The sequence below is a fragment of the Parus major genome, chromosome 4, assembly GCF_001522545.3.
Source record: "Parus major isolate Abel chromosome 4, Parus_major1.1, whole genome shotgun sequence".
NCBI lineage: Eukaryota > Metazoa > Chordata > Aves > Passeriformes > Paridae > Parus > Parus major.
Window position 1 is genome coordinate 25,020,724 of NC_031771.1, and position 27,376 is coordinate 25,048,099.

The 27,376-nt window shown below is 44.1% G+C and overlaps 1 protein-coding gene across 11 annotated transcripts in view; it reads left to right on the forward strand.

Annotated features, from left to right (window-relative positions):
- EPHA5 (EPH receptor A5) overlaps window positions 1–27,376 on the forward strand; it is a 194,097-nt gene that overhangs the window by 155,398 nt on the left and 11,323 nt on the right. For 6 of the 11 annotated variants that reach the window (XM_015624693.3, XM_015624694.3, XM_019006387.2 and 3 more), the window contains exons 9-17: window positions 2,518–2,583; window positions 9,165–9,232; window positions 10,588–10,713; window positions 11,733–11,918; window positions 15,491–15,552; window positions 16,353–16,562; window positions 18,339–18,488; window positions 22,983–23,176; window positions 26,368–26,523. In XM_015624693.3, the coding sequence (XP_015480179.2) occupies window positions 2,518–2,583; window positions 9,165–9,232; window positions 10,588–10,713; window positions 11,733–11,918; window positions 15,491–15,552; window positions 16,353–16,562; window positions 18,339–18,488; window positions 22,983–23,176; window positions 26,368–26,523 (1,218 nt within the window). The remainder of the gene's footprint in view (window positions 1–2,517; window positions 2,584–9,164; window positions 9,233–10,587; window positions 10,714–11,732; window positions 11,919–15,490; window positions 15,553–16,352; window positions 16,563–18,338; window positions 18,489–22,982; window positions 23,177–26,367; window positions 26,524–27,376) is intronic. The other 5 variants (XM_019006391.2, XM_015624695.3, XM_015624696.3 and 2 more) reach the window with 1 other exon arrangement.

The following is a 27,376-nucleotide window of genomic DNA, read 5'->3' on the forward strand; positions in this document are numbered from 1 at the left end:
AGAGCCTGTTCTTTCCCAGCAAAGGGGATTTAACACCGCAGGTGTTTCCTCAATAACTTTTGCTGTTATGTGGACAGGTCATCTGTTATCCTGCAGCAGATCAGAGGGGCTCCTGACCAGTAGCACCCCCCACTAGCTCTCCTCATAGTTTTCTGGTTGATTCAGTGAGGTTGGAGGAGACTTAGTAGATAAAATTGATGTATGCAGTGCTTGGTTCAACTCTGCTCTCCAATATATGTCAGCTTGCTGGCTAAAGATCTTAAAACCCTTGAGAGGTCTGGCTGTATTTCATTAAACAGCATTTTAATCTTATCCATAGCATTTGATCTTGTCTGGAAGGCTTTTGCTTTCAGCTCCTCAGTTTCTAGACTAAGAAAGCCCTGCAGGAAATGAGGAGATGGGAACTGGGCCCCTCCTAGAAGCCATCAGGCACCCAAATCCAATGGCCACAAGATGCATGATGGCTTTGCTTGAGTTTAACATTGGTTTTATTTGCCTCAGGATTTTTATATTTTGAAGTTTATCTGCCAAATCAAGCCATCCTTTTAACACAAGTAGTAATAAATCTTCCTTTGTCCTGACTGTTCAGACCAATTAGTAAGTTCACTTACCTATTCAAGTGCTCCTTGGACCGGAAAGTGAATTTTATTGTCTGCTGATGCAGTTTAGCTTGTTTCTAAACACTTTAGATTTCCCCTAATGCTAAACCTCAGAGTATTTTGACCGTAAGTGCACAGCTGATGGGTTTGTAGGAGCAAGGCTACACTGAAGTACATTTCTCTTGCACTTGAACTTTTGTTTTTTGCTTCACATAAAGAGAGTGCGATCTGGAGTGTTCTGGATTCAGTGCAGGGAACTGATTCCTTCTCAGAGCAACCCTGTTGCTGATGAGTTCTCAAAGAGACTCATCATCATCATCAACCTTTTCTTTGTTCAGGGAAACACTGAGCTCTTTTAATTTTTAGGAATTGGTTGCTTTTCAGGTTAACTGAACAGTTGTTTGGAAAACTTTGCCTTTGCATGCTGAGTGGAGTGGAGGTTTGGGAAGGTCTGGTGGCAGCAGCCATTAGAAAGTGCCTGGGGGCAAAGGGCCTCCTAGCTGAAACATAAGATAAAGGGTCACAGCCAAACTGATCTTCTGGAGGTGCACCAGTTCCCTGCCTTCAAATCCTGCAAGGTTAAAAGAAGAAAATGGCAAAATTGACTCAAGATACATAGTGCTTGGGTTCCCTTTGTATGCCTTTGAGTTTTGGATCTCTGGTATTAAGCTGACGTTGACTTGGATCTACGGAGTGGTTTAGTGAAGGCTGATCTGCTTCCATATTAGTACGACTGAACAAGCTGGGACATTATGAAAATAGAAAATATTGTTAATTACAGTTAGAGATATTGGCATTGCTGTTCAGAAAATGATAGCAAGTTGTTTTGCTGATGCAAAAGGAGCTTAGAAGACATTCTTCACCGGTTTTAATTTAAGTAAGCACATAATCCAGTGTATAATTCTGTAAATCATTGCATGCCTCAAGTTATTTTGCATCATAATTTAAGGCAATGCAGTTGCAGAATGTTAATTTTGTCTAAATAAACTATTTTAATGTGTTTAGGCATTGTAAGTCATGCTGTGTAAAAATCTGACGTGCACAGGATTTTTTTCAAGAATGACCTGTTGTGGTGACTGAGGAGAAATGAAGACATCTTCAGCTGACTTTAATTGGAATATACCTGCACCACTGGGTTCCTGCTTGTACTGAAGTCCTTCCTGTTGTTTCTTCTGCACTATGTTCTTTTCCAGGATGAACTATCTTAATAGATTTGGTAACAGAAAAATTGTCTGTGCGAGTTCTCTGGCAAGGATAAAGGGCAATTACTGAGGTGCAGCCAGCATTGGGCTGAGAACTGATGCCAGGCAGACCCATTGTCTGATTAAAGTCAAGGCTGAGCAGCCTTCAAAGGCAAGCTGTGGGTGCACGCAGTGCCTTTCAGCTCACCAGATTTGGGGTTTATTTAGGCTGAATGCTTTCAGGTCCTGCTTCTGCAGATATCTAACATTTGTGTGCAAAGCTTTGCTGATACCAGGAGATACAGAAAGGGCTCTGTGAGGACATGCATAAGGATCTGCAAAAGCAGGGCTCCTATTCATCCAGTGCTTTTCCTTTTTTAAAGGCACCTGTAATTGAACCACATGCACACTTGTGGAAAGAAAGTCACTTTGCCTGCTTCAAGGCAGGTGCTTAAGTTTAAGCACATGGGTGGCCCCACTAATCCTGACAGTGGTACTCCAGTAGAGGAAGCATATGATTAATTCCTTTACAGCACCAGGATCTAGACACTGTCCCCAAGGCATGTTTCACCAACAGTAGCATATGCCATGAAAGTTTTGCAGCCCGGTGTGTCCAGGTCCAAATAGTAATTGCAATAAGAAGGAAGAAATACATATAAAAATGTTGTGAATGTATTTGCACCTTGCCAGGGCGGTGGGATTATTCCTTATCCTGGGCCTTTTTGTTTGCTTTTCAGTTGCTGCGATCATGGCTGTGGGTGGGCTTCTTCTCTGCGTGCTGTTGCCTATCCGAGCCTAACATGGTCAGTGTTCCCACCCGTGCTGGCTCCTACTCCGTGTCCTCCGTCCATGTTTTCTGTGCACAGTCTGCCTCTCCCTTCCTTTCTTGTACTGGCCTGGAAATCACTTTCTCATCTGATCTCTGTACCCAGCTTGTCTATCTCAACAACTGGAAATAGCATGACCTGAAGCGCAGTGTATCTTCAGCAAGAGCAGGGATCTCAGGGGCAAAACCCGCTGTGTTACACCATGATCAATCCAGACACTGTAGCAGGTGTCTAACAAAACACCATGTCTGCTGGACCCCCATCAAGTTCTGCTTCTTGTCGTCCCCAGGGGCCGGGGGGAGGTAATGTGCCCCCAGAGGAGGCAGGGGGTAGGCAGGAGCAGAAGGGTATTTAGTGGCATGTGACGTGCATGTCAGTGGAATGAAGTGTATGTCATGGACACACGTGTCAGTGTGTGACATGCACAGCAATGACATGGTGCTGCTTGCCCACGATATGCTCCAGCAGCATTGGACATATCTCTGCAGGTGTCCCGAGGTGCGTGTCCGTGCTGCATGCTGTCCTGTTCTCCCACCATCTGGGCTGCCTCACCACTTTCTGCTCTCTTGTATTCTCCCCTCTTTTCTAACAAGTCAAAGGAGGGGTGATTTTAATTTCTGTTGGTTTTACTGGATGCAAGGTGAGTTGTTCCCCAAAGAGGAATCAACTGTAGTATTTGTGCGGGCAGAGCTCTTCCTAAGCCTCCTAAGGGACGCATGCAATCACCATCCCCATCAGACAGTTGCTTGAGACCACAGAACTTGAGGCATCCCACGTGCATTGTTAAGCTGGGAAGTTTTCTCAGCATAGCTGGTGAGAGGTGTGGAACTCCTCTGCTGTGTTTCCTGGGGGATGCTGAGGCTTTGCATGGTGGTAGCTGGGTCATGGTGCAGTCCCTTGCTGTGGAGCACAGCAGTCACTAAGGTGGACCATTTTTGGGTCCTCTGGTGCTGTATTTTCATTTTGATAGAGGAGGAGTTTGGGTTTTGGTTTTCCTTCCCAGTAGAGTATTTTTTACTTGGTTTTTATTGACTTTTCAGTCTTTAAGAGCAGATTTAGCAAGCAAGGATGCTCAGCTCAAAGCGTGTACCTATAAAAAGTTGTTCTGGTGCGTGGACCACTATTTTAGCAATGATTGCTGTGAAAGAAAACCTTACAGTGTTTCTATTGTCTGCCAAGCCTGTGGCACCAGTGCACGAGCAGACCCTCGCTGCAAGTCGTGCTTCAAATGTCCTCAGCAAGGCCCCCAGCCAGAGCGTGACAGCAATGGAAAATAGTTTTCAGAGAAGACCAGGATTGGACTGGATGGGTATGAAGAGAGACGCACAAGGAAGACTTGGCTGACCTGGAAAACACCCTCTGCAAGTTTCCTCCTAAGGTGCAGGGAGACTAGTATGGCAGCAGGCTGGGAGGGGGAAATGAGAAAAGTTACTTCTAGGCACAGACACCATTGGCTGTGCTATGGGAAGGCATGACAACCTCTTTAAAGAGATTTATGGAAATCACTTCAGAGGGAGCTTCCTGCAAGAGAGGAAAACGGTATCTTGTTTAAATTATTTTTAATTGTTCTGGCAGTGCTTTAGGGAAGCAGGGAGTCATTCAGTGCAAAGGCAAGGAAAGACTAAAGGCTAAAAATACCATTGCTGGATTTGCGAAGCTTCCTTTGTAAAGGCATCCAAGTTAATCAGAGGTCAAAGACAGGGTCACACAATGTAGAGGGGCACAGCAGTGCTGGAAAAGCAGCTGAGAAGATTGTGAGCCTGCAGCCCTTTGGAAGGGAATCTGCCCTGTTTCTCTCAGGCCAGCCATCTCCTGTATCTCCTGAACTGAGCTAAAGGTCTTTGCTTTTCATCGCTGGACCTTTTTACTGCTCATTTGACCTTGTGCAAGAGGAAAGTGAACAGAAAAACGGAAAGCAACTTCCAGTATAGAAGCTGTTCAGTTTACACCAGTCCCTTGAGTGTTCCCTGGTATTTTGATACTGAATTTATCCTGGGATTGCAAGCAGCAAAGGCAAATGCTGAACACAGACTAACATCACTAGTAGTAGTCTTTTGCCTCTGGCTCTCAGTATCAGAGTTGTTTATCGAGGATAAAGCTATTCACTGAACAAGTTATTGTCTCCACACATGAGCTGAGGCGACAGGATCTTGGCCAGATGGAGAGATCCATGTTTGTTTGTTCCTCTGCATAGAACACGATCCTGCCCTGCAACACGTATGCAGCTTTATTGCTTTAACATCTTGGAACAAATAGTCTGAAATAAGCACTAAACCCTTGTAAACAACAACCTTGCAGCCCTTGCAAACCTCCTGTAAAGTGACAGCTTGAGATGGGTTGGAAGCATTCCTCTAAGTTGATTTATTGTAAAAGACATGCTTCTGAGTGAAGGCCTTGCCCTTGAAAAAAAAAATTGTTTTGTCTCTGTTTCAGAGTAGTGCATATGCTTCATTTATCTCATATTTAAGAGATTAAATACATGTGTAAGTCTCTGCAAGACTGGGATGGGAGATTGCATACTGCTTCAGGGCACAGCCTGTTCGATGGTACTGACTGCACCTGACAAGGTGAAGTCCCTTTCCTCGTCAGGGATGTCTCAATGCTGTCCCCACCTGTGTTTCCAGAAATGCCTTGGCCGTGTGCTGAAATGCTTTGGCCCATGCCTGTAAAAAAAGTATGTAAAGGTTTTTCCACATCACCACCTAGGGCTTGACACCCAAGGTCCAGGTTCACAGTTCCCTGTCTGTGTCTTGCCTGGGTTGTGACCAGAATGGTGGCCCTAGCTAGGGAGATGAAAACTCTTTCCCTTGGGCATTCTGTGGTTTTCAGGGGAATGCCACAACACACAACCCAGCAAGGGTGTCCAGAAGCACGGGGCAGAAACAAACGAATCTCCATCAGTCCAGGGAGAGCAAGCATCTTTCTGCCTCACTTCATGAAGGATTTTTCTCTGTGAATTGGCTTCTGTCATGCAAGGTAGTGGGCACTGGGCTCCCAGCTGGATTCTTCATCTTTCTACCTGTCCGTTTTATATTTTATAAACCTATATAGGGATCATTTTACAACTTCACTTTTATAATCTGCTCCATAAATATTTTACGAGCTGCCTGCCAATCTGCAAGTAGTTTTTAAATAAGACATGATGCCTTAAGAATATTTAAAGTCTCACTTTTCTTTTTACCTCTGATACTTTTATTGAAAAACACAGAGCTGTGCAAGGAAGACTTCTGCTTTCCACATAGAGAAACTGGGACAAACCCACAACAGGAGTAAATGAATTGAGATTCAGGTGTGCTGCTGAATTACATTAACGCTTCGGCTGAGTGTCTCCCGCTCGGTGGGAGATGAAGCGAGTGTCAGGATCTTTATGCTTTTGCTGTGCGTGATACAGAAAAGATATAGGAAATCTATGGTTTGTACAGTGATAATAAACTAGAGAATGAGTCTTCCATCAGAGCTTTTGACTCACAGCTTAGCCAATAAATATTAAGAGCAAATGCACATGCAGAAATGGATTATTTCACAAACAATTGAGAGCTTTTTTTTCCTCCCAAAATATATTGCAAAGCCGCACTATTCAGATACTTTCATCACCAGTAAGATTCACAGAGTGACTCCGGATTGTTAACCCAAAATTGCAGATTTTTATGAGATTTAGCTGGGGAAGAAAGGAGAAAAAAAATGTTTGTATGTGTTATTTAAACCATCTGAAGGTCAAGAATGGAAGAAGCGCGGTTTGGCCACAGTCAGCGTGGACTGTGGGTAGTTTGAGAACGTGTGCGAAGGGCACAAGTGATGGCAGGTTTTGCAGCAAGCTTTATTAGTGACACCCAACTGTTGCTTGACAGTCACAGTCCACTAGCTGCCATTTCACTTTGACGTGTCTTGTCAAGGCTTGTTTTAACGATGCTGCAGGCGTCCCAGAGCCTGATTTCGTATGCTAATGTGATGTGCTGCTGTATGTGTTACCCAGCTCGAGAGAAGGGGGCAGCTGCAGCCAACTGGTTTGCAGTGGCCCTAGGAGTGTGTCCCTGGGCAGTAAAACATGGACTGTTGTGCATCAAGGTGTGCTTGGGATGCAGGGGATGTATGTGGGGGATGGCGTCTTTCTGTCTCCTCCGTATTTATGGTCAAGGAACTGGGAGATGCAGGTCATAGAAAGGATGATGTTAGAAAAGCATTTTTACAGGCAAAATTCTCCAAACCTGAAGAGGAAATAAGGGCATTTGCTCCAAAAGGCAAAACAGAAGTATTGGATACGTGCATTTGGTAGAAGGATGAATTGACATATTTGTGTATTTTTAAAAGGCAAAATGAGTCACATGCCTGCAGAAAACTGATGTGACTTTGGCAACTTGCAGCAGAAAAATTTGGGGTTGCCAGAAGTGAGACCTGATACTGAGACTCATCTCTCTGTTTAGTTAAAGGGGAGGTCATATGATGAAGAAGAAGACTCCATTCTCACCAAGGGTTTGTGAACACCAGAATGTGCTTTGGAATGACCCTTGCTCCCGGGATCTCCTTGTACTCCTAGTGCTTAGGTTTTGAGTTAATTATGCAGGACTCCATCTCAGGAAGTGGCACTGCTGCTTTTAGAGCAAGGCAATGAGCACCAACAGGCAGATAGATAACTGAGCCACATCTCTGGGCACCTCAGTGCTGTTCTTGTGGGGGTCGTATTCAAAGTGTTACGGTCTCAGCTGGGTTGCTGCTGCTGAAGTCATGCCCTGCATGTATAGCCTGGCTGTTTATCAAGTGCAACCTGTTTATCACCCTGCCTGCATCCCCAGACTGCCTGCCAGCCTTCCCTTGTCTTCTTGATCCGTTCCCCTGCGCTTGCACAACCTTTGCAATCTTTTTCCTTCCCCTCCATGTGGCACAGGTCTCCCTTTGTCCCTGAGGTAAGCTTCCTCTTCCCCAGAAGAGCCCCAGAAGCTCATGTTGCCTTTCCCCTCCTCAACTGTCCAGCATCCAGCCCTGCTGAGTCCAGCTCAGTGGTGTGGTCTCATTGTGTCTGGGCTTTTGTCTGTAATTGTGATCATTTCACAATCCCAGTGCCAGAATCCTGTAGCCAAAAGGCTGCTTGGCCCCTCGCATCCGGGCAGACAGCAGTTCCCTGTAATAGGACTTCATGCTGAGGGCATGTTTCATGCAGATGCCTGTTACTACCTCCTCCTAATTGCAGTTTTGTTCCTGCTAATCATATGCTCCTCCTTGCTGTGAGTGATGCTGGAGTGCTCACATGCCCCAAGCTCAAAAATCATGGAAGCAATGGAGGAGAGGTTGCTCTGCTTTAAGTGGCTTCTTGGTGGCCTCAGGCTTTCTTTGAGGCGTGCCAGCTAGTGATTCCACTGCATGCTGGCTGGCTTGCAAGTGTCTGTTCCAGGTTTTTCATTCTACCAGGCAGTGTCCCAGTGTCCTTCAGTCTCATGTTCATGCAGTTCGCCGTAAGGATGATCCAGTTCCAGAATCCAGTTGTGTTATCAGGTCCCTGGAAAGACAGGCATATGTATGTGCATCCTACATACCTCATCCTGTATTTTTAAGTGTGTGTGTGTGTGTGTGTGTGTGTGTGTAGCAATTTTTCTTGCCTATACAGTTACCCTGGGGCTTCCATGTGGTTGTCCAAGTGAAGGAGATCTCAGATCTAAGGCAAAACTATCACTGAGAAAACCAATGAGAAGAATGAAGAATCAGGGAAGAGCAACTGAAAACTAATAGGGGATGCCCTGGAGAGATGCAACTTCCATATGACTGTTGCAACTCCATGGTAGTATTCAGCACTGTCCTTGCACTGTCTGGCACTAAGGTGGGAGCATAATAGGTCAGGCAGCTTGCTTTCTTCCATCATTTTTCGGCTGGGCAGGAGGGGATTCCTGAATGGCAGCTCCCCTGTGGAAAGACAGGAGATGTGCATGAAATGCTGTGCAGAGCCAACAATATGTAGGAGACGCCTGAAGGAAGTGAGGCAACAGGTTTGGTTTGGTTTTAAGCCATTATTTTGCATGTGTATAAGATGCTAATGTTTACACAAGGCCATTTTCTCAAATACCATAATTTAAAGTTCTGTGCAAATGCACAGTGGATGAAGGGGAGCATGCAAGACATACAACACAGCGCCTGCAAAAGTTCTGCAGTCCGGGAGATTTTGTTTCTGCAATTCCAATGTTTCATCCCATTCCCCTTTCATTGTCCTCCCTGCTCCTGCTTTTTTCTCTTAATAATAGAGAAATTATTTTTTCTTTTTTTTTTTCTTCTTAATAATAGCTGCATTAAATGTCAGGTAGAGTGGAGTTGTTCAGAAGCATCTGTGGGATTTGGAAACACAAGTCCAATTGAAAATCTGTGGGCCTTGAGCCCTGAATCCCGTTAGGGAAATTGGAGCTAGTCTGATGAGCTAAAACTGGGACAGCAGCAGTAGAGCCGCTAGAGAGGTTGGGTTCATCACTGCTCTGGGTTTTTGTGCATTGTGTGATTCAAAGTAAAGAATGGAGTTCTGCCATACCAGAGACAAAAATACTCTTCTGTTGTGTTGTGTTTTTTGTTTTCCTTCCCAGGCGATGTGGCTATAGCAAGGCTAAGCAAGATCCAGAAGAAGAAAAGATGCATTTTCATAATGGCCACAGTGAGTAAAGAGCAAACATATATATGTGGTTTTGACTTTCTGTGGTAGTGAGAAATTCAACTGAGAGGTGATTTTCTGGGGAAAAAAAAAATGTGTTTTTTCTGGTAATTCACAAAAGACTTGTTTGTGCAGTAGATCCCCACCTTCCCCTGCTGCAAGAGAACTGAAGATTTGAACAGAGCTTTTCTGTACTGAGCTATTCACATATGTATGTTTGCATCAGATCTTTCTAGTAACCCATTTTGGTTTGTTCCTCTGTCTTTGCTGTGTGAATCAAGATGTTATTAATTTTTTCTGCTCAGCACATACAAACTCAACATTTTTGTGGTCTGGATGCATCAGTCCAAAATACCTGTTAGAAACCTTTGCTTCACCCCAGCTAGCTCTGAGGACCAAGCCCACTGCTACTCTTCAGCTTAGATGCCTCTGCAGAGGTGTGAGGAATAACACTTCTGCACCTAGGAAACTTTCAGAAATGCTGTGTTAATGCCCTTGTATAGAAAACCCCTCTGCGGTGATGCTAGAAAGCAAATTTTGTGGTTGCTATCTGTCCTTCCTTCATCAAGAGCTGTGGGATCTGGGGATGGGTAACAGTGAGGTGCCTTTTGGGGTGGAAAAGGCAAACATATCATGAGTGAAAGTCAAATTTCCATTAGTGCTATGTAATGAAGGCAGCAGGAAGCAAATCAATTAAGAGCCACAGTGTAATGTAGCTGTCTCATTAGACTGATGAGCAATTCTTCATGTGAGTAGCCTTAATGATTGTGAAAACAAACTTATAATATGGATAATGAAAATACTTTTTCCCCTCTCAACTCCTGGAGAAAAAGCCTGCTATTGATTATATTTATACTGATACAACCCACGGGCTTTGTACTGCAAATATGCAGTTCTTTTAAATCTCAGTAACTCTGTCTGAAATAATGTGGGCGATTGATTAGCTGATGTGTGACTGGTAGGGCATCATTTATTTCAGCTCTCCATCAACCCCCATCCATCCAGCTGGCTTTGCAAGTTACTCCTGTAACATTTTGATAGTTGTACTTTTCCTCCTGGTGTTCGTCTCTAGTTCCAAAAAGGGATTCTTTTCTGCCAGACACCGGATCAACCCATTACACAGTACCAAAAGGGATTTTTAGCTGCACATCATTCCAGCTGAGCACTGCCGTGCTTTTCTGAATATGCTGAAGTTGCACATATGTCACATATAAACTAAGTGTCATTTTTCAAGATTGATGCTCATTTTCACCATAGAAATAAGTTTCCAGCGGAGCAGAGTGCAAGGGACAGGAGTGTGTAATGCCCATTTTCCGTGATGTCATGTGCCATTAAATGTGTTTAATTTGTGTTTGCAGTTAAGTTGCCTGGAGTGAGGACCTATGTCGACCCCCATACCTATGAGGACCCTAATCAAGCTGTCCATGAGTTTGCTAAGGAAATTGAAGCTTCATGCATAACCATTGAAAGAGTTATCGGAGCTGGTATGGAAATGCATTCCATGACCTTTAGCAATGTGAAGGGTTGGCTTCCTTAACATGAGAGATCTGGGAAGGGCCATGAAATACTTGAACTGTTAGGTACCCTGCAAGGGAAGGTGAGCATGTTCCAGCTGAAGTTTGGGACAGACCTGTCATTGTCTGCAGCTTTGAAATTCAGGAGCTGAACTGAAAATGTCAGAAAATGGTCACAGATGGTCAGCTGAGCTATTTCAATGGATGCTAAGGGAAAGGAGTCACTTAAGTTTCACATTCTTTTTACCATTTGAACCTTTTTATCCCCCAACATTGAGTCTTGAAGCAAAAATTAAAAATAAGAGGTCACCTGGGACATTAAAAAAGCATAAGCCAAAGTCCAGAGCTTTAAACTTCCTTGGTTAAAAGAAGAAACTCCCATTTTGTTTCCAGTTAAGCTCTTTGTTTAGACTTGCATCCAACCTTAGGAGTATTTTCTATCCTCTGAAATTGTGGGTTTGAACGTAATTTAGTGTTCACCAGAAAAAAAATCCATTTAGGTTACTTTTTGGACAAGGTAGTAATAAAATTGTAAAGAGTTTATAGTCTGTAAAAATACATGTTACTGTGAAAGGCTGACAGCTTTCCATCTATGTAACTTACCAAAGGAAGGTTAAAAAGCAAGTGGTTTGAGTTTTACAGCTGTCCACACAGGACACTGGTATAGGATATAACAAGACTTTTTCATATAGTAGACAAAAATATGAAATAAGAAAAAAGCCCAGTGGAATATAAGACACAGCTCTATAAATACAGGAAAATTACATTTTTACTCAAAGTTTTCTTGTGTTTATGAGTTACTTGGCTTTGTGGTGCAGTGGCTGTTTGAGATGGTCATCACTGTGATGTTCAGCAGTCCATATCCATGGATGCAGGGCAGCCCTTTGTGCTTTTCATCAGCCAAGGCTGTGCTGCATCCTGTAGACAGAGGCACATCATGTTCTCCCTTGGTGTGGTGTGATCCCGTTCTTCCTTCTTTTCTTCTGAAGGTGAATTTGGGGAAGTCTGCAGTGGGAGGCTGAAGCTGCAGGGAAAGCGTGAGTTTCCAGTGGCCATCAAAACCCTGAAGGTGGGCTACACAGAGAAACAGAGAAGAGATTTCCTGGGAGAAGCAAGCATCATGGGGCAGTTTGACCACCCCAACATCATCCACCTGGAAGGTGTCGTCACAAAAAGTAGGTACAGCTTGCTGTGGACTGCTCTCTGTCAGCTCTGGCTGTTGGGAGAGCTGGTTAAGGGAGGAAGAACTAGGTGATGCCTAGTGTGAATGTGCTTTTCATGATTTCTTCAAAAATAAGTTTTGGTTTCCAGAAGCAGGGAAGAAAAACAGGACTGTAGATGAAGATGACAGGAATGTATAAAACCACAATTAAAGCAAGCTCCCTCTGGGATCTGCTAGAGATGCCCATGGTGCTGGTGTGTGGGAGGGATTGAGGGCATCCCAGCAGAGAGTTACTGAGGTCTGACTGCTCAGTTAGAAAAACAGCCCTCTGTAACTTTCCCAGCCTAGTTCTTCTCCAAATTACTGGCAGGGAAATGGACAGCACATCCAAGCATGCCCAGCACAAGACTGTTGGTGCTGTGCTGAGGCAGTGGAAAATGTGTAGAGCTGTTGTTACTCGTCCATTTTAGAGCCTTGGAGAATCTACATTATTGGCATCAAGGATCATTGAGTTGAGAAGAACTGCTTTATTTTAAGATATGTTTTAAGTTAAGAAGCACCAACCTCACAGGTGTGAATGGCTGTCTTCCCTCTTCTGTCTTCATGTCTGGCAATGTCAGAGCAGCTTGCTTAGCTGCTCCTGTTCAGATGATGTCATCTGGGGTCATGTACTTCTCTCAGTACCATTTGTGATTCCTCAGAGGAAGTGTCTCCATATTAGTTCTTTTTTAGAGCTGCAGTAGACAACTTACAGAGGCTCTAGCTGTTTATCCTTGCAACTTCCACAAAATCAATGCTGTTTTGTAATCAACAACCTTTTCTTGCATTTTTCCTTGAAATTGCATTTCCTATAACTTTTAAGAATATATATATATATGTATAGATTTCTCCCGAGAATGTAATAAATATCAAAGTCTCTCGGGGACGCCTTGTGTAACCCTTAATGCATAAGAGCTCCAATTTCTAGCCCTGCAGGGATGTGGAATATTGGGCAGGGTGCAAGTGATGATTATACATCCATGAAAGCTGCTACTGGCGTGGGCCTGAGTCTTTCTGGCTGCTGGGCCTCAGGGGATAGTTGGAAATCCCACTTTTAGTGAGAATGTGCCTCTCTAGCAAGCTGCCTTTTATATAAAGCAGCTGTCTGCTCCAAAGGCTGTGGAAACACAGGGAGCTCTGCTTCTAAATTGGACTTGGAGCAACTGGAGTTTGGGTTCAGGGGGATATGCACACCCAGAGCTTCTCATTAGCTCAGTAAGTGTTTGTTTACTGTACTCAAAATTTTTTTCCAGCAGACATCTGTAGCATCTTCATAGGTTTTCCCTTTTCTTTTACATGGACCAAAACAACCTTTATGAATCACAAAGTATTCTGCTCTCTCAAAGTATTTAACTCCTACTCTTCAGTATCTCAGTCACTGGCCTTTTGCAGAATCTGATCTTTAGGGTAGAATGTCTGTGCTGCATCATGATTTACTTTGGAAGTAAATTAAGTTAAATTGAATTAGGCCATTTTTAAATCTGAACAAGAACATCGTTGTTTTTAACTAATACAGTTCAAATGCACACCTCAGTTAATTTGGACTAATCATTGTCCCCTTGCAGACAAACCTTCAGCTGTTTCTGCTTTACAAAGGTAGTGACAGTTTTCATTTGCATCCCATTTGGTTGCACTGATGGTGTGCACATTGCATTAATGTGCCCACCACTGACATGAGTGCCATCCACATATATTTTACAACCATGTAGTGCCAGCAGGAGGAAGCCCTGGTGACACAGAGAATCAGCCCAGCAGTTTGGAAGGGCTGATGTTTACTTTTAATTTACTTTGTTGAAAGTTATCTGTGTCCTTATTTCCATGCTCTTGGACATGGGGTTAATTTATTCCATGATTGCTGCCAACCTGCAGCAGTCAGATAATGAAACATAAGTGCCAGGAATCTTACCTTTTTTTTTTTCCTCTGATGGCATCCAAAGGCAGGAGTCTGGAGGAGGTCCCCCCAGGGTGGTGGCATAACAAGACACCATTCTCACTGCAACGCTGCCTTGAAGTGTCAGAGATAAGGGACCCCATGCTACCCCATGCTAGTTGGGTGTTTAACTTTTCAAAACAAAACAAAACTTTAACATTTGAGATATCCCCAAGGTTTTCTTCCCTGCAAAGCCACTGACGTGTTTGCCATCCAATAGCAATGGCCCCCTGAGATCTCCCCTCCCTCCTATGTACAGCCCATGTTGTGCCTAAACAGATGGCTGACATCCTTAAAGATGGGGCCAATCATTTCATTTGGGATTCAGCAATATTTTTTCATGGTTCCAAGGTACATTTCTTATATCAAAAGTAATATTTAGGGCAAGTTTCAAGCTTGGGCAACAGCTATGAGAGTAACTTGAAAGAACTGAAGCAGCGCAGGTCCTTCATGCTGCAAAGGTAGTGTTTGCACAGCAATGAGTGTTTTGATTGACAAGTTCACAATTACCTTTGTTATGTACATAATTAAGCAGTAAATTAGGCAAAATAGTTAAGGTAATCGAAAACAGGAAAATTAAGATCTATCTAAATGGTAAGACATGAGCTGATTTTTAGTATTTCCCTTCATGTGCATGTTATGACACATGGCAGCTTTCGTTGATCATCTCTATAAAAGACATTTATAATGCACTTTACAAATAACTGACAGCTCCTCTTTTGTCTGTGCTTTGTGCTAGCTAATGGAAATTGATTTAAATAAAAAATAATTTACATGTTCTTATAAGATTTCATTGAATTTACAAGGGCTAGAGCACACCACATTAATTATTGCTACGCCATTGTGGCAAGCTAGCGAGAAATTAGATATAAAAACTGAGCAAAAACTATATATAATTACCATTAAAATGACTCGGGCATGAAAACTAATCAAACAGATTTGGAAAAACATTATTATTCCTGTCAACAATAGGAGACCAGGTCTTTTGTTAAGAACTTTTACTTTGATTTCCACTTGCACTCATTCCACACTTAACAAGCTTTGTTCTGCAGCGTAAATATTCCTTTTCTTACTTCCAGATATGTTTACAAGGGTAGTCACATGGAATTACTTGAATTACAAGGAATGCAATCCCATCCATTCCTGGTCTGGGTTTTGGTGGCTACCAAGATCAAGCTTCTGATCATCCTTGTTGCTCTTGTTGGGCTCCCGTTGTTACTTCAGGGTGTTGAAACTCGCAGGAAGGGTCCAAAGAGGTTGCTGTCTGCAGTTTGGCCTCTGCAAGCTTTCAGCTTGTTGGTGGAGACAGGAACAAGGCTGCCTGGGTTCAGCTTGCAACGTCCTCCTTAATTATCATTTAAACACTCTGCGGCTTCGTACCCCACCCATAATATGGTGTTACTTTCTCATCCCCTCCTCCTCAATTTCCCTACTTCTGTATATATTCTGGGAACAACTCTCGTCATCCTGCTGGGACAGCAGTGTCTTGGTGTAGATTTACTGTTGCAAGGCTGTGTATCCAGATGCAGACACACTATTAAAAGACTTTTTATTGCTTATGTTTTTTAGATAAATTCCTAACAAACTCTTGCTTTTTTTTTTTTTTTTTTCCCCAGGCAAACCAGTAATGATAGTGACTGAATACATGGAGAATGGCTCTCTGGATACATTTTTAAAGGTATTACTTACATCCTTTTTCCAGGGGGCCCGGGGACTTGGTTAAGGTTTGGGTTCTTTGTAGATGGTTAATGTCAGTGAACATGTTTTCTGGGTGTTGGTGCTGTCTGGAGGCAGGAGTAGCTCAGTTGTCACTTTGATCTGTATTTGCACAGCATTATGAAGGACCTGGTGCATGCAATGATAGAAACAGCTAAGAATAAATTGCAGGATATTACGTTTATTTTAGAAGGCAGTTGACTGAGTGGAAGATATTAAGTTGTCCTGCAAAATGTCATGTGGTTCAACAGCAGATCCATACTGCAGCATAGCAAACCCCAGACTTGTCAGAGTATTTCCATGAAATGTAAGAGCTAGGGAAGGGAGAGTGGGGGCAGTGGTTAGAAATGCAATATGGCAATATGGGGAAGAGCCCCTATCCCCTCAAGTATTCATGAACCCCTAAAGGTAGGATTTCCATACAACTTGGTGCCATTCAGTTGTCTGACTGAGAAACAGCCCAGCCTGTGCCCTTATACATGTGTTCACTCCCAGTCACAGTCTCTTTATCAGTCACCAGTAGAAGCAGCTCACTCCTTGATCTCAAGTTAAAAGAACTACATTTCCTTAGCTTTGTCTCTAGAGATCCTAATCTAAACAGTGAAACTTCGAAAAGCTTCGTGGTCAGAGCATGAGAGTAATGAATTATTAATTTTCCTGGTTTCCTTCCTTGGAGACTTGCCTTTGCATTTTTATCCATGCACATACAATGCTGAGGGTGCAGAGGCTCTCAACTCACCAAATGTCTCCTTCCTTTTGCAGAAGAATGATGGGCAGTTCACAGTCATCCAGCTGGTCGGGATGCTACGAGGCATCGCGTCAGGAATGAAGTACCTGTCCGACATGGGTTACGTGCACAGAGATCTGGCCGCCAGAAATATCCTGATCAACAGCAACTTGGTCTGCAAAGTGTCAGACTTTGGCCTCTCCAGAGTCCTAGAAGATGACCCTGAAGCAGCATACACAACCAGGGTAAGTTATGGGGATACCAAACTGGTTGAGCTCAAGAGAAATGTATTTCTTGCCACATGTTGGGGTTCAGGCTCTGTAGCAAAGAGGTTTCTACAAACCCAGAGCCTCTAAACTGTGCAAGAGGGTTTGATCAGGTGATAGCAGTTAATTGTCATCAGATTAATTTTGAAAATGCCTTTAATTTATAGTGGGAATGGCCAAATAACATAGAGCTTAATTAAGGACCCTTAAGTTTACATCGGGTACACGAGTCAAATAGCAAACTTGCTTCCAAGCTCTACTCTGTCCTCTTTGGTGAATACCAAATGGAAGAAAGAGCAATTGCTTTGCTCAAGCACCCATCCTGTGATATAAGCCATGGCCTTCTGAACAATTTGACCCTTTTAAAACATTAGTGAGTGTGTAATGAACGCCCATTGCAAATAATGCACATTTCCCTCAGCATTACCCAGTTGAGAGTAATTTCTCCCAGCCCAAGAAAGAGCTGCTCCAGCCTCAGTGCTCTGCTCCTGCTCTGCCCATGTGGCGCTGGCACTGGAGAGAGGGGATGGGCAGGACCCAGCCTCATCAGCACAGACTTGGGGAGAGCCTCCACTATTAATGGCAGTGACTGACACACCTTGGACATCTTTTATTACTGTGTTTTTCCAAGGGTATTGTTTTGTGGCTGGTGGGAGCTGTCTGGAGTCACGTTCCCAGCTCCTGTGGACATCGTGGAAAGGCCTTTCAGCTTTTGTCAGTCATGGTGATGGGACTCGGTGCACAGCTGGACTGGCACTTCCCTGCAGGCTGAGAGGCTCTTGGCCAGCCCTGCTGCAGCTCCCAAGTGCTGCCAGGTGCTAATTGGCACTGCTGAGAGTCTGGCCCTTCACTGAAGGCATGCACTGCTGAGCCTGTGAATAAGTGATTATGGGAAGAAGAGACTTTAAAAAAGTTTCTTTGAAAACGTGTTCCAAATCCTGTCTTTTTCCAATAACAAACACTGTTTGGGGGCATTCAGGGAGACCTTCCAATATTTAACTAACACTGAGAGGAAAGGACTTCACAGTAAAATATTTTTTTATATAAATCAAGGGAGACAACTCTTCAAACCCAATGAGAAAACTATTCCTTAATCCTGATTCTCCTTTCCTTCCCCTTTCCCTTCTCAGAGCTGATCTGAAGTTTGATTTCTAAAGTGATAGAAAGGAGAAGAGGAAACAGCAAAGCACATTTGACAGCTGTGGCATCATTTTCAGTCCCACAGCAGAGGCCAAGCAGGCTGGTCTTTGCACACACAGATTTCTGTGCCTGCTACACAGATCTCTCTGCAGGACCAGGACTGCATTAAAAGAAAAAAAAAGAAAAAAAACAAAAAAAGAAAAGGGAATTACTTCCGCAGCAATTTGCATGAAGCCCTTGTTAGATCAAAGTCTTCCTCAGCTTCAGAACTGTCTGTTCCTCCCCTCTCACTCTCAGAAACGGAGGAACTGTATTCCCTTACCAACCCGTGCAACATAATTGAGATGTTGATCCTATACATGTCCCGGCATTCAAACAACAAACCTTCAGGACAGCCAATTAGTAGGCAGCCTACAAATGCTTATGGGCTGAGATAATGTGGAAAGGGGCCCCATGCTGTCAAACAGATTTACTTTAAAATTCAACGTCTCTTTCCAGAGAGAAAATAACATCCCTTGGTGCTCTGAGAAGAGCTGTTTCGGCTTTTTTCGCATGTTCTCTGCCCTCCGCTGCAATCTGTTTTTTGGGGTTTTTCTCCATTTCTTTTCCATTTAGGGAGGGAAGATCCCCATTCGATGGACAGCCCCTGAAGCGATTGCCTTCCGCAAATTCACATCTGCCAGCGACGTCTGGAGCTACGGCATTGTGATGTGGGAGGTGATGTCCTACGGCGAGAGGCCTTACTGGGAAATGACAAACCAAGATGTAAGCATGTGCCAGAGCTGCTGTGTGATGGGACTTTGAGGGCTCAGCATTCATTCTGCAGTCAGAGGCAGAATGGGGACAAGAGGAGGAGAGCTGCTGTAAAAATGGCTTTGCTTCCCCATGCCAGACAGAAATGATCCTCCCGTTTGATGCTCTTTTTTTTGCAGCAGCAGCAGCCCAGAGCAGGCTGTGCACAGAGGGAAGTGTGTCTGCACGGAGGCAAGGCTGCTTCCCCCAGCAGACCATTGGAGCTTCACTAATGCTGTTAGAGCTGGAGCCTGTCCCTCCTCTGCTTAATGACAAAGGCCTGCCAGGGGATAGATGCTGATAAACTGGCAGCATTTCAGTTGTGTGTTCAAACCCCTGCTGCCACATAAAGCAGAAACTCAAGAGAGTCATGGTAAGGGCTTTGTTTCCCGGCAGAAAAGCTGGGTGATCTGATCTAGTGACTGCAGTCCACAGGGCTGCATCTTGGTTGTTCTTGCATTGCTGATCTCAAGAGAATTAGTTTTGCTCTGGTTGTGAACATCTTGTAAGTCTGTGCTTGCACACGCTCTCATTCATTTGTCCAGTACCCTTCGAGTTGTGTCCCCTTGCTCCTGGGTTCCAGTGCCTCCTTGAGTCTCTGACCTCGAGGCCACCCTCTGAAGCATCTCCAAACAATGAGATGCCTGGGAATATTCTCTCCCCCCATGACTGCAGCTCCAATCCCAGCCTCAGTAAGGATCTCTTGATCCTTCTGCAGGGTTACATTCTACCCTGATCTCACCATCAACATCTGTCCTTATCTGAGACTAAAAAATTTTAAGCCTGGGGTAGCCAGATTTTCTAGGTCCCTCCTTCCTCTTCACATCTCTGAGAGCTACGATTTGCAGAGGTCTCTGGGCACACCAGCTAGTCATGATGTCAGATTCACCATGGGGCATGTGGGGCAGCCCTGCTACCTGCGGAAATCCTGCTGCTGGATGGTTTTCCTCTGGTCACAATACTTGGTGTTTCATCCTTTCTGCTTTTTTGAGCAGCATTCCTATTCCAATGACTTTTCTGCCATTTCACTGGCAGCAAGGGCCCTGGCTGAGCATTCTGCTCTTCCTGATTTTTGTTAGCAAGCCTTTGCCATCAGTGGATGTTACTACCTGTCGTGCTGAGCTGCTGTCTCATCTCACTTTGAGTCCAGGCGTGGAAAGGAGCGGTACCTTTGAGATGGTCACGCCATGCTTCTTGCCAGAGACCTGAGCGAGCTGTTTGGCATGAATGCCTCACTGCTCCTGCATTGCTGAGGCTGTCACATTTGCAGGAAGTTCAGTAAAGCAGCATGTACCTACACAGGGATTTATCTTAATCAAATACGGGGACTTGCTTCCATAGTCTCTGCAGAGGATGCAGCAGTTGAGAGCCAAGCTTTTTCGCTCACACTGAGCACTGTAACTATCTGTAATGCTGATGCACTGGCAGAGCACAGATGTTGTTCAGTAAATGCCAGACTAAGATTGAGGCTGGTGCCAGTGAAGTAATGTTCTGTGGCCAGGGGAGTCCCTTTTCAGAACTGTTCCAAAAAGCCCAAATGCCTCCATGTTCTGTAGGGCACAGACTTACCTGGAGTGAAAGCAGAAAACAAAGGACTAGTGAGGTGTTTATGAGCATCAGTTCCTGCTTAGGCTTTGCTTGTGTAACCTCTGTATTACTTGCCTCTGCCCTTTGTGCAGATGATAAGTGCTTGGATGGTGGTGGCATAGGAACTTAGTTCAGTGCTGGGGCACATTTCTCATGCAGTTCTTCCTCCTTCATCTCCTGAAGGCGTCCTCTTCTTCCTCCTCTGCTTGTGTTGACAGAAGAGTCACTGGTGTTAGATACAGAATTGGCTTTTGTGCAGGGGAAAAAGGGGTCACACAAATTTAGGACTCTGTTGCACAAGAGTTTCTTGTTGCATGGTTTGTAGTTAAAGCACATCATTTTCAAGCACAGCTGATGATGAGCAAAATCATTCTCACGGTGTTAGAGATGGCTTGCTTTAAAGGAGGTGAAGTGTGATAGGGCAAGAAATGTTTTAAGGCTACAAATCACATTTTAAAGTTATGCTGGTTTCTGGATGGACCTCTAAAAATATGCTTTGGCTTGACCACAAGATAAGGCTTTGATGGAGGAATTATTGAGAGGAATACTGTGGCCTGTGTTGCATAGGTTGATAAACTAGATAATCACAGTGGTTGATTTTTAGTGTTCAGACTGGTAAATCTGTGAAAACACCACTGAGTTTTGCTTTGGTTTATTGGAATAGACTATCCCAAATTGTCCTCTTCTAAAAATCCAGTTCCGTCACCCCAAGCCATAACTGAATTATGTTTGTCCAGAAGAGGAAGAGAGACAAAAATGCCTCCTTAGGTACAAATTCTAAATCTTCCAAGTCTTACAAAGCAGTACACACCATTGAATGGAGCAGCAAATGTCCCATTTTCTTATTTTCTAATCACTGTGGTGGCTACAGGTAACTCAGTCTTTGTTGTTTCAGTTGTTTTGCTCCTCTTACTGCTAGAAGGCACCTTCAGATGCAAGAGTGTATTTCAGCATCCTAGCTTCTTGCTGTATTTTGATACCATTTACATTGTATCACCAGGACGAATGACATCCTGTAAATTGAGTTAACGCTATTGATTGTGATGTTACTGCCAGGAATATCCAGCATGCATAACCCCACTGCAGATATAGTTCAGATATTCTGATCTGGTGCCAGATGGTCTGCTCCTTGTCTCGCTACTATTTTCTTTCTGCTACAGTTGGAGGATGACCCATTGTTGTTATAAATACAGACGTGGACACAGCAAATAGCATTCTCATGGCTGTGCCACACTGAAGCTTTTTCTTTATAGGGCAGCTGCAAATGTGGAATCAGGGACCAGCTGAAAAGCATGGTGTGAAGAACAGAGAGTATAAATAGCACAATGGGGTGGAGCTGGGAGCAACAGCCAGGCCATAGAAGAGATTGCCTTGCAAGTGCAGGTGAGGTGGAGAGTGGTGGGTGTGCAACTGCTCCACCGACAGATGAAATCTCAGATGGGCACGAAGGGACTGCACATGTTGTGGCCCAGATCTTCTGATGTGCTTTTTACCCTTGGAGGAGATTGTCAAGCCTCACCTAACTGATTCTCTGCTGCAAACATCCTCAGAGAGTTTGAGGTTGCCACTCCTGCTGCTCAGTCAGCCTGGCTCCTTTCTGCGACTCTTACCCTTAACAAAAAGCTCTCTGGTGGAGGGCAATTTAAAAACAACCCATGAAGTCCTGAATTTTGAAGCCTTCTGAAATGCAGTGCGAGCCTGATACAGCTCATCCTGTACTACTCATCTAGCAACTAAATAACAAGACAACAGCTTCCATGTTAACCACAGAGGCTTCTTCTTCTTCAGCACAGGATGTTTCCAAATTGTGAGGCAGTGCCTAAAATGAAAGGCATTTGAGGTAGTCTTTGGAGTGGACAGTGAAGCACATGTGGTTTTCATGTGGACATATGAAATATGAAACAGCAAATATCTGCTTCCAGCTCCTTTTCATCAAGGAAACTTGGGAGGGTGTGAAGATGGGCTACCATGACTCCCTTGGCACAGACACAGAACCTTGTGGCTTGAAACATGAGCCGTATTCTGCTGAAAATTGTAGTGGTTCAAAATGGGAACTGCTGGGCTTAAAGCCCTGCCACAAATCTGCCCCAAACTGGGGAAAGCAAGTTGCCTTCTGCAATTCTGCCCTCATTTATTCATTTCTGCCTTTCAAGAGGGCAGGCAACACATATGCATACCACTTGTTTTAGATATAAAACCATAGATGGTTTGTATTTGAAATCAGTGCAACAACTCCCCTGGTTTTAATTTGCATACTCTTGGACTGACATTTTAAATTCCTGGCAGAAATGTGGCCACACTAAGAAACTACTAGACCCAGACAGTATTGAATGATATATGAGATGGTTGTTCTGCCTCTGCCTTGAATCCATCCATCAATTAGCATTCAAAGTCTCTTTTGAAATACAGTCAGACTTTTATTACTGTAATACAAATTTGTGGTCTAGCACATGCCTTTTCATTTAAAAAGAAGCCAACATCTGAATAAACAAAATCACTGCACTCCAAGAAGATGCCAGAAAGCCCTGTAGGCTCTTTTTCATGGATTTAGCACAGGCTCCAGGAGTTTCCTGGTATATAACGTAGAGACCACAACTGAGCTTTGAACAAGTGCAACCAGGCAATCTGGCCCCCTGGTTGCAGCAGTGCCTTGGCTTTCTAGATTCATTTTACAATGACTAAAAATAAAGTTATTCAACCCATCCCATAAATAATATGAAAGATAAAGGGGCTTACTGAGCTTGCCTCTCGTGTGCAGAGTTGGGGGGTGGCAGGATTTTTTTGTGAGCATATTGCTGATCCCAGAGTCGTGTGTTAAAGTCAGTTTGCATTTGGGAAAAAGCTGAGGGGAAGAAAAGCCTTGTGTTTTGTGTCCTGTAGGTGATTAAAGCCGTGGAGGAAGGCTATCGCCTGCCAAGTCCCATGGACTGCCCTGCTGCTCTCTACCAACTAATGCTCGACTGCTGGCAGAAAGACCGCAACAGCAGGCCCAAGTTTGACGAAATTGTCAGCATGTTGGACAAGCTCATCCGTAACCCGAGCAGCTTGAAGACGTTGGTTAATGCATCAAGCAGGTACAGACTCAGCCCAGAACCACTTCTCAGAGCAAGCTCCCTCTCTGAATACCCACCCCTAGGGCTGGATTCCCTCTGGTTGTTTAGCCTGCGTGTGTTCTTGGGTGAATGTTCCTTCAGCTTTGTTATGTCCAGGGGAGTTGACTCATATCAACTTTTTCTGTTGCAGTTGGCAGCCAGGTGAGCAATTCACTCACTCTAAATGTAGTGCTGCCACCACAGAGAAAATTACCGTGGTCTGTCATTCAGAAACAGGAGTTTTGGCAATACTTTGTCTGTGACAAAACTACCTGTGCTCTACTGCAAGGTGAGGGAAGGCAAGACTTGAGTGCATGAGGCAGATAGTAAACACTGCTCCAATTACCTGCCTGTTGACTTTATCTTGGTAATACAAACAAAAAGTGTCTCTTGGGTAAACTCTTAGGATGTGCAGAGCTCGTGGATGTCCAGGTACATCCTTCCACAACTATTCCCAGGCATGCTAGCCACCATAAGTTGTGAGAGTCTTGGTAATTGCAAGAGGAGGTATCTGGTTCCCAAGGTGCTGTACACAAACCCTTTGCTAAGACCCCATTAAGTGAATAGAACAGCCAGTTTCTATTTAAACATAAATCTGAATAGCTACAAGGTAAACACAATCAAGAAATAAAGCTGCACTCAGGGAGAAAGAGCTAAATAGTCTTGGAGAGGCTTTTTCTATTTTCACTGTAAGCACACATTTACATCTGAGCCATCAGTGTTGCTAATCATGCAGTCCCTCCCAAGGTGGAAAAGAAGTTTTATATATATATATATATATATGTATATATGTATATATGTATGTATATTATTGCTGCTTCACTGATGGCAGTGGAATTCCCCAGATTAACAGTAGAAAAGGCCCTTCAGAAAAGTTTATCCTCAGAGGAGGGACAAAAAAAGATATGTCATTTTCTTTAAGCAGGAATGAGGGAGACAAGATTAGGTTAGACTGGTGCTATGGGCCAAAACAGGTATACTGCTGTGAGTTTATTGTCATTTGTCCCCACACCTTCCAAGTGAGCCTTGCACAGCTGCAGGTGGCACATCTCCCCTGCTGCAACTGGACATCTCTGGGGGGTCCCTGCGCTTGGCATTTTGTGCACTGAAAGAGAAGAACCTGAAAATTCTGTTAGTGTTTTTAAATATGAGATAGATCTGATTCCTTGGGCAATTTTACATGTACCATTTACCATCTGAAGAAGAAATTATTCTTGTTAGCAATTAGATGTAACATCAGTGCCAGCAAACCTGCAGGAAAAGGTTTATGACAGCATAAAATATGTGAGGTTCTCTTTTATTTTCAACTCAGAATAGTTATTTTCCAGGCCTGTTAAGTGGTGTTTCCTGCACTCTTTTATACCAAACTCTTATGTCAGATAGGAAAATAGGCAGGAAACCACTTCCTTGAGCTGCTAAGCACTTTGCTGATGTTTTATTCCATGAATGAGTCCATGCAATTCCAAACCTCTCCTTTTCAGAGCTGGTGTGGATATTTTTGATATAGATAGAGCACCTGAACAGTCAGGCTTTGGAGCTGTGTTTCTGTTCTCATAGATTGCTGTGCTCAGACCATAGTAATTCCAAATGAATCATAATTTCAATATAGAGCAGCTGTAAAGGATTTTTTTTATATATGTAATGTGTTTTTTATGGAAATTCTCATTAATGCAAATAAGGGAGGAAGTCACTCTCTACATTACAGCATGTGCTATGATATCACTAGGTACCTCCTGACATTAGTGATGAAAATCCACTTCTCATTATGATTACTTAGGAGTTTTGAATTTCTCATGTGTATAAAATGTTATGGGAAGCCATTATGTTCTTGGTACTGCAAGTGTTCACATTTTATTAGACCCTTCAGCATCGGTATTAAATAAACAAATAATACTAATGTGCTCATAAAATATATGAAGATTCCTGAAGTGCTATAATAATATAATATCCCAGCTCTCCTTCCAGTTGAAAGTCTTTTAAGTGTAATAGCCACCATCAGAGGCTCACCCAGAAAACGGGGTATTTTTTTCACCTGCAGGTAATAATCTTTTCGCAGGGCTTGTGTTAGTTGTGTGCCCCGTTTTACAAAGCAGGGAACAGACCTGCTTTCTTCCCCGGCTGACCTTGGACAAGCCCTCTTTTCTCCCCGCACATCCTTAGCGAGGCGGTGGGTGCTGCCCCTGCCGGGTACCACACGGGTGCTCCAGCCGCGGTGGATGGTTATTATCCGCCTGAATCCCTTCTTCCTGCGTGCCACAGCTGGGCAGGGAGCGATGGCCGGGGCTGGAGCGAGGGTGCAGGAGCAGGAGTGTACCTCTGCTGGCAGGGCTGGAGCGTGGCTGGAGCAGTGCTGCTCTCTGCAGGCTCCTGGGATGCTGCCGGCATCCGAAACCCTGCAGGAGCAGCCCCGGACTGCTGATGCTCCCTGGGCTGTTAACAGCTGCCTGCCACTGATGGCCACTGCTGGGAAATGGCATCTGGGCTTCAGCTTCCAGCCTCTGCGCCGCCTTAAGTTAATTATGAGCTTTAAAGGGGGAGGAAGAGAGCAAAGCAGGAGTCATCAAAGCCAAGGCTTTGAAGCAGGAGTGACTGGGGGAGCCTGTTTGTGGCCAGGTGTCACCCTGAAAATCAAGCTTTCTGACATTGTTTTCATAGTTTCTAAACACTTTCCCAGGAAAGTAACTACAAACATAGATGATTATACGTTCCATTAAAGATACATCTTTTGATGGACGTTTCTTACGACCAGTATGGTTAGGAAAGTGACCTAACTATCCAAATCCCTGCTTGTTGTCGAGAATCTATAAATACTGAAACGACAGAATAAAGCTTCTTCTTCCTCTGCCACACATCGAGCGGTGTCTGTGTAAATCATTTTGTGTGCGACAGTGACAGCCGGGAGTAACTGGGATGGATGCCACTCCTCTCCTCCTCTTTCTGCGTGTGGAGAGGACCTGAAATGGCAGGAGCTAACTCAAGAATGGGTAAGGTTGCAGGTGAAGTGCTGTGTTTGACACGTTGCTTATCAAGCCTGTTAGAAGGATTTGGGCTGCAGCAATCGCTGAAAGTGGAAGAATCATCTTTACCATAAAAAAAAGTGCAAGCAACTTGAGTCCTGTTGTGTATGTCTCAATGCTGATTCTGTTTGCTTCTTTGTTTTTGCTTATCTTTAGGGTGTCAAATCTGTTGGTAGAGCACAGTCCAGTGGGGAGTGGTGCCTACAGGTCCGTGGGTGAGTGGCTGGAAGCCATCAAAATGGGCCGATACACAGAGATCTTCATGGAAAATGGATACAGTTCAATGGATGCAGTGGCTCAGGTGACCCTAGAGTGAGTAGTGTCCAGATCATTTTCACCTCATTTCTCAGAATTACAACGGGTGGAGGGAGGAGAAAGACAAACCATTCAAAAATATGCGAGGATGAGGCTGCAGAAAGGGAAAATGTTATCCTGTGCTTGCAGTCAGCAGTTTCCCTTATAGCATCTCTATTGACAAGTGCAGGCAAGACTAAAATTTACAATCACTACATTGGCAGCCAGAACTTTGTCTCCTTTACTCACAGAAATTAATGCATGAGTTTCTGTGGTTGCCAGGCCACCCTCTTGACACAATGGCAGTTGATTATTTGGGGTTACCAACAAAATAAACCCTCTACCCTACTAGTAAACCTATAGGTGCTGGAGTCCCTGCTGAGACATCCTGGCTTCACAGCAGATGATGAGCTGGTTTCACGGCTGGTCTGGGTATAACCAAGTGAACAGTGAAGCCCAGTAAGGTGTGGAAATGGAATTCAGCATTAACAGAAATAGATAAGAGCTGATGCCAATGCAAGAGCATCAGCAACCCACAGCTCTGGAGGACAGGCTTCCTGAATGACACCCTTTCTTCTGAATGTGCCTGTGGTTTTTGCACGTGGGTGTGACTGCAGTAGAGGCAACAAAATGACTTGGTAAATGCCTCAGGGCTGCTAATTTGCTATGCTCCTCCTTTAATTGCCTGCCTTGCTTGTGTAATTGTCTCAGTACTTTCCTGCTGCTGCCTGCGCTGTCTCCAGCTCGCCTCAAAGCCTGCCTTTCTAGCTGGGTTAATTCGAGCTTAGTTCACTGCAGGCATTAAGGCAGAATGGGAAGAATTGTACTCTGCTGCTTTGGAGAAGGTTGTGTCTCCACTGACCACATGCAG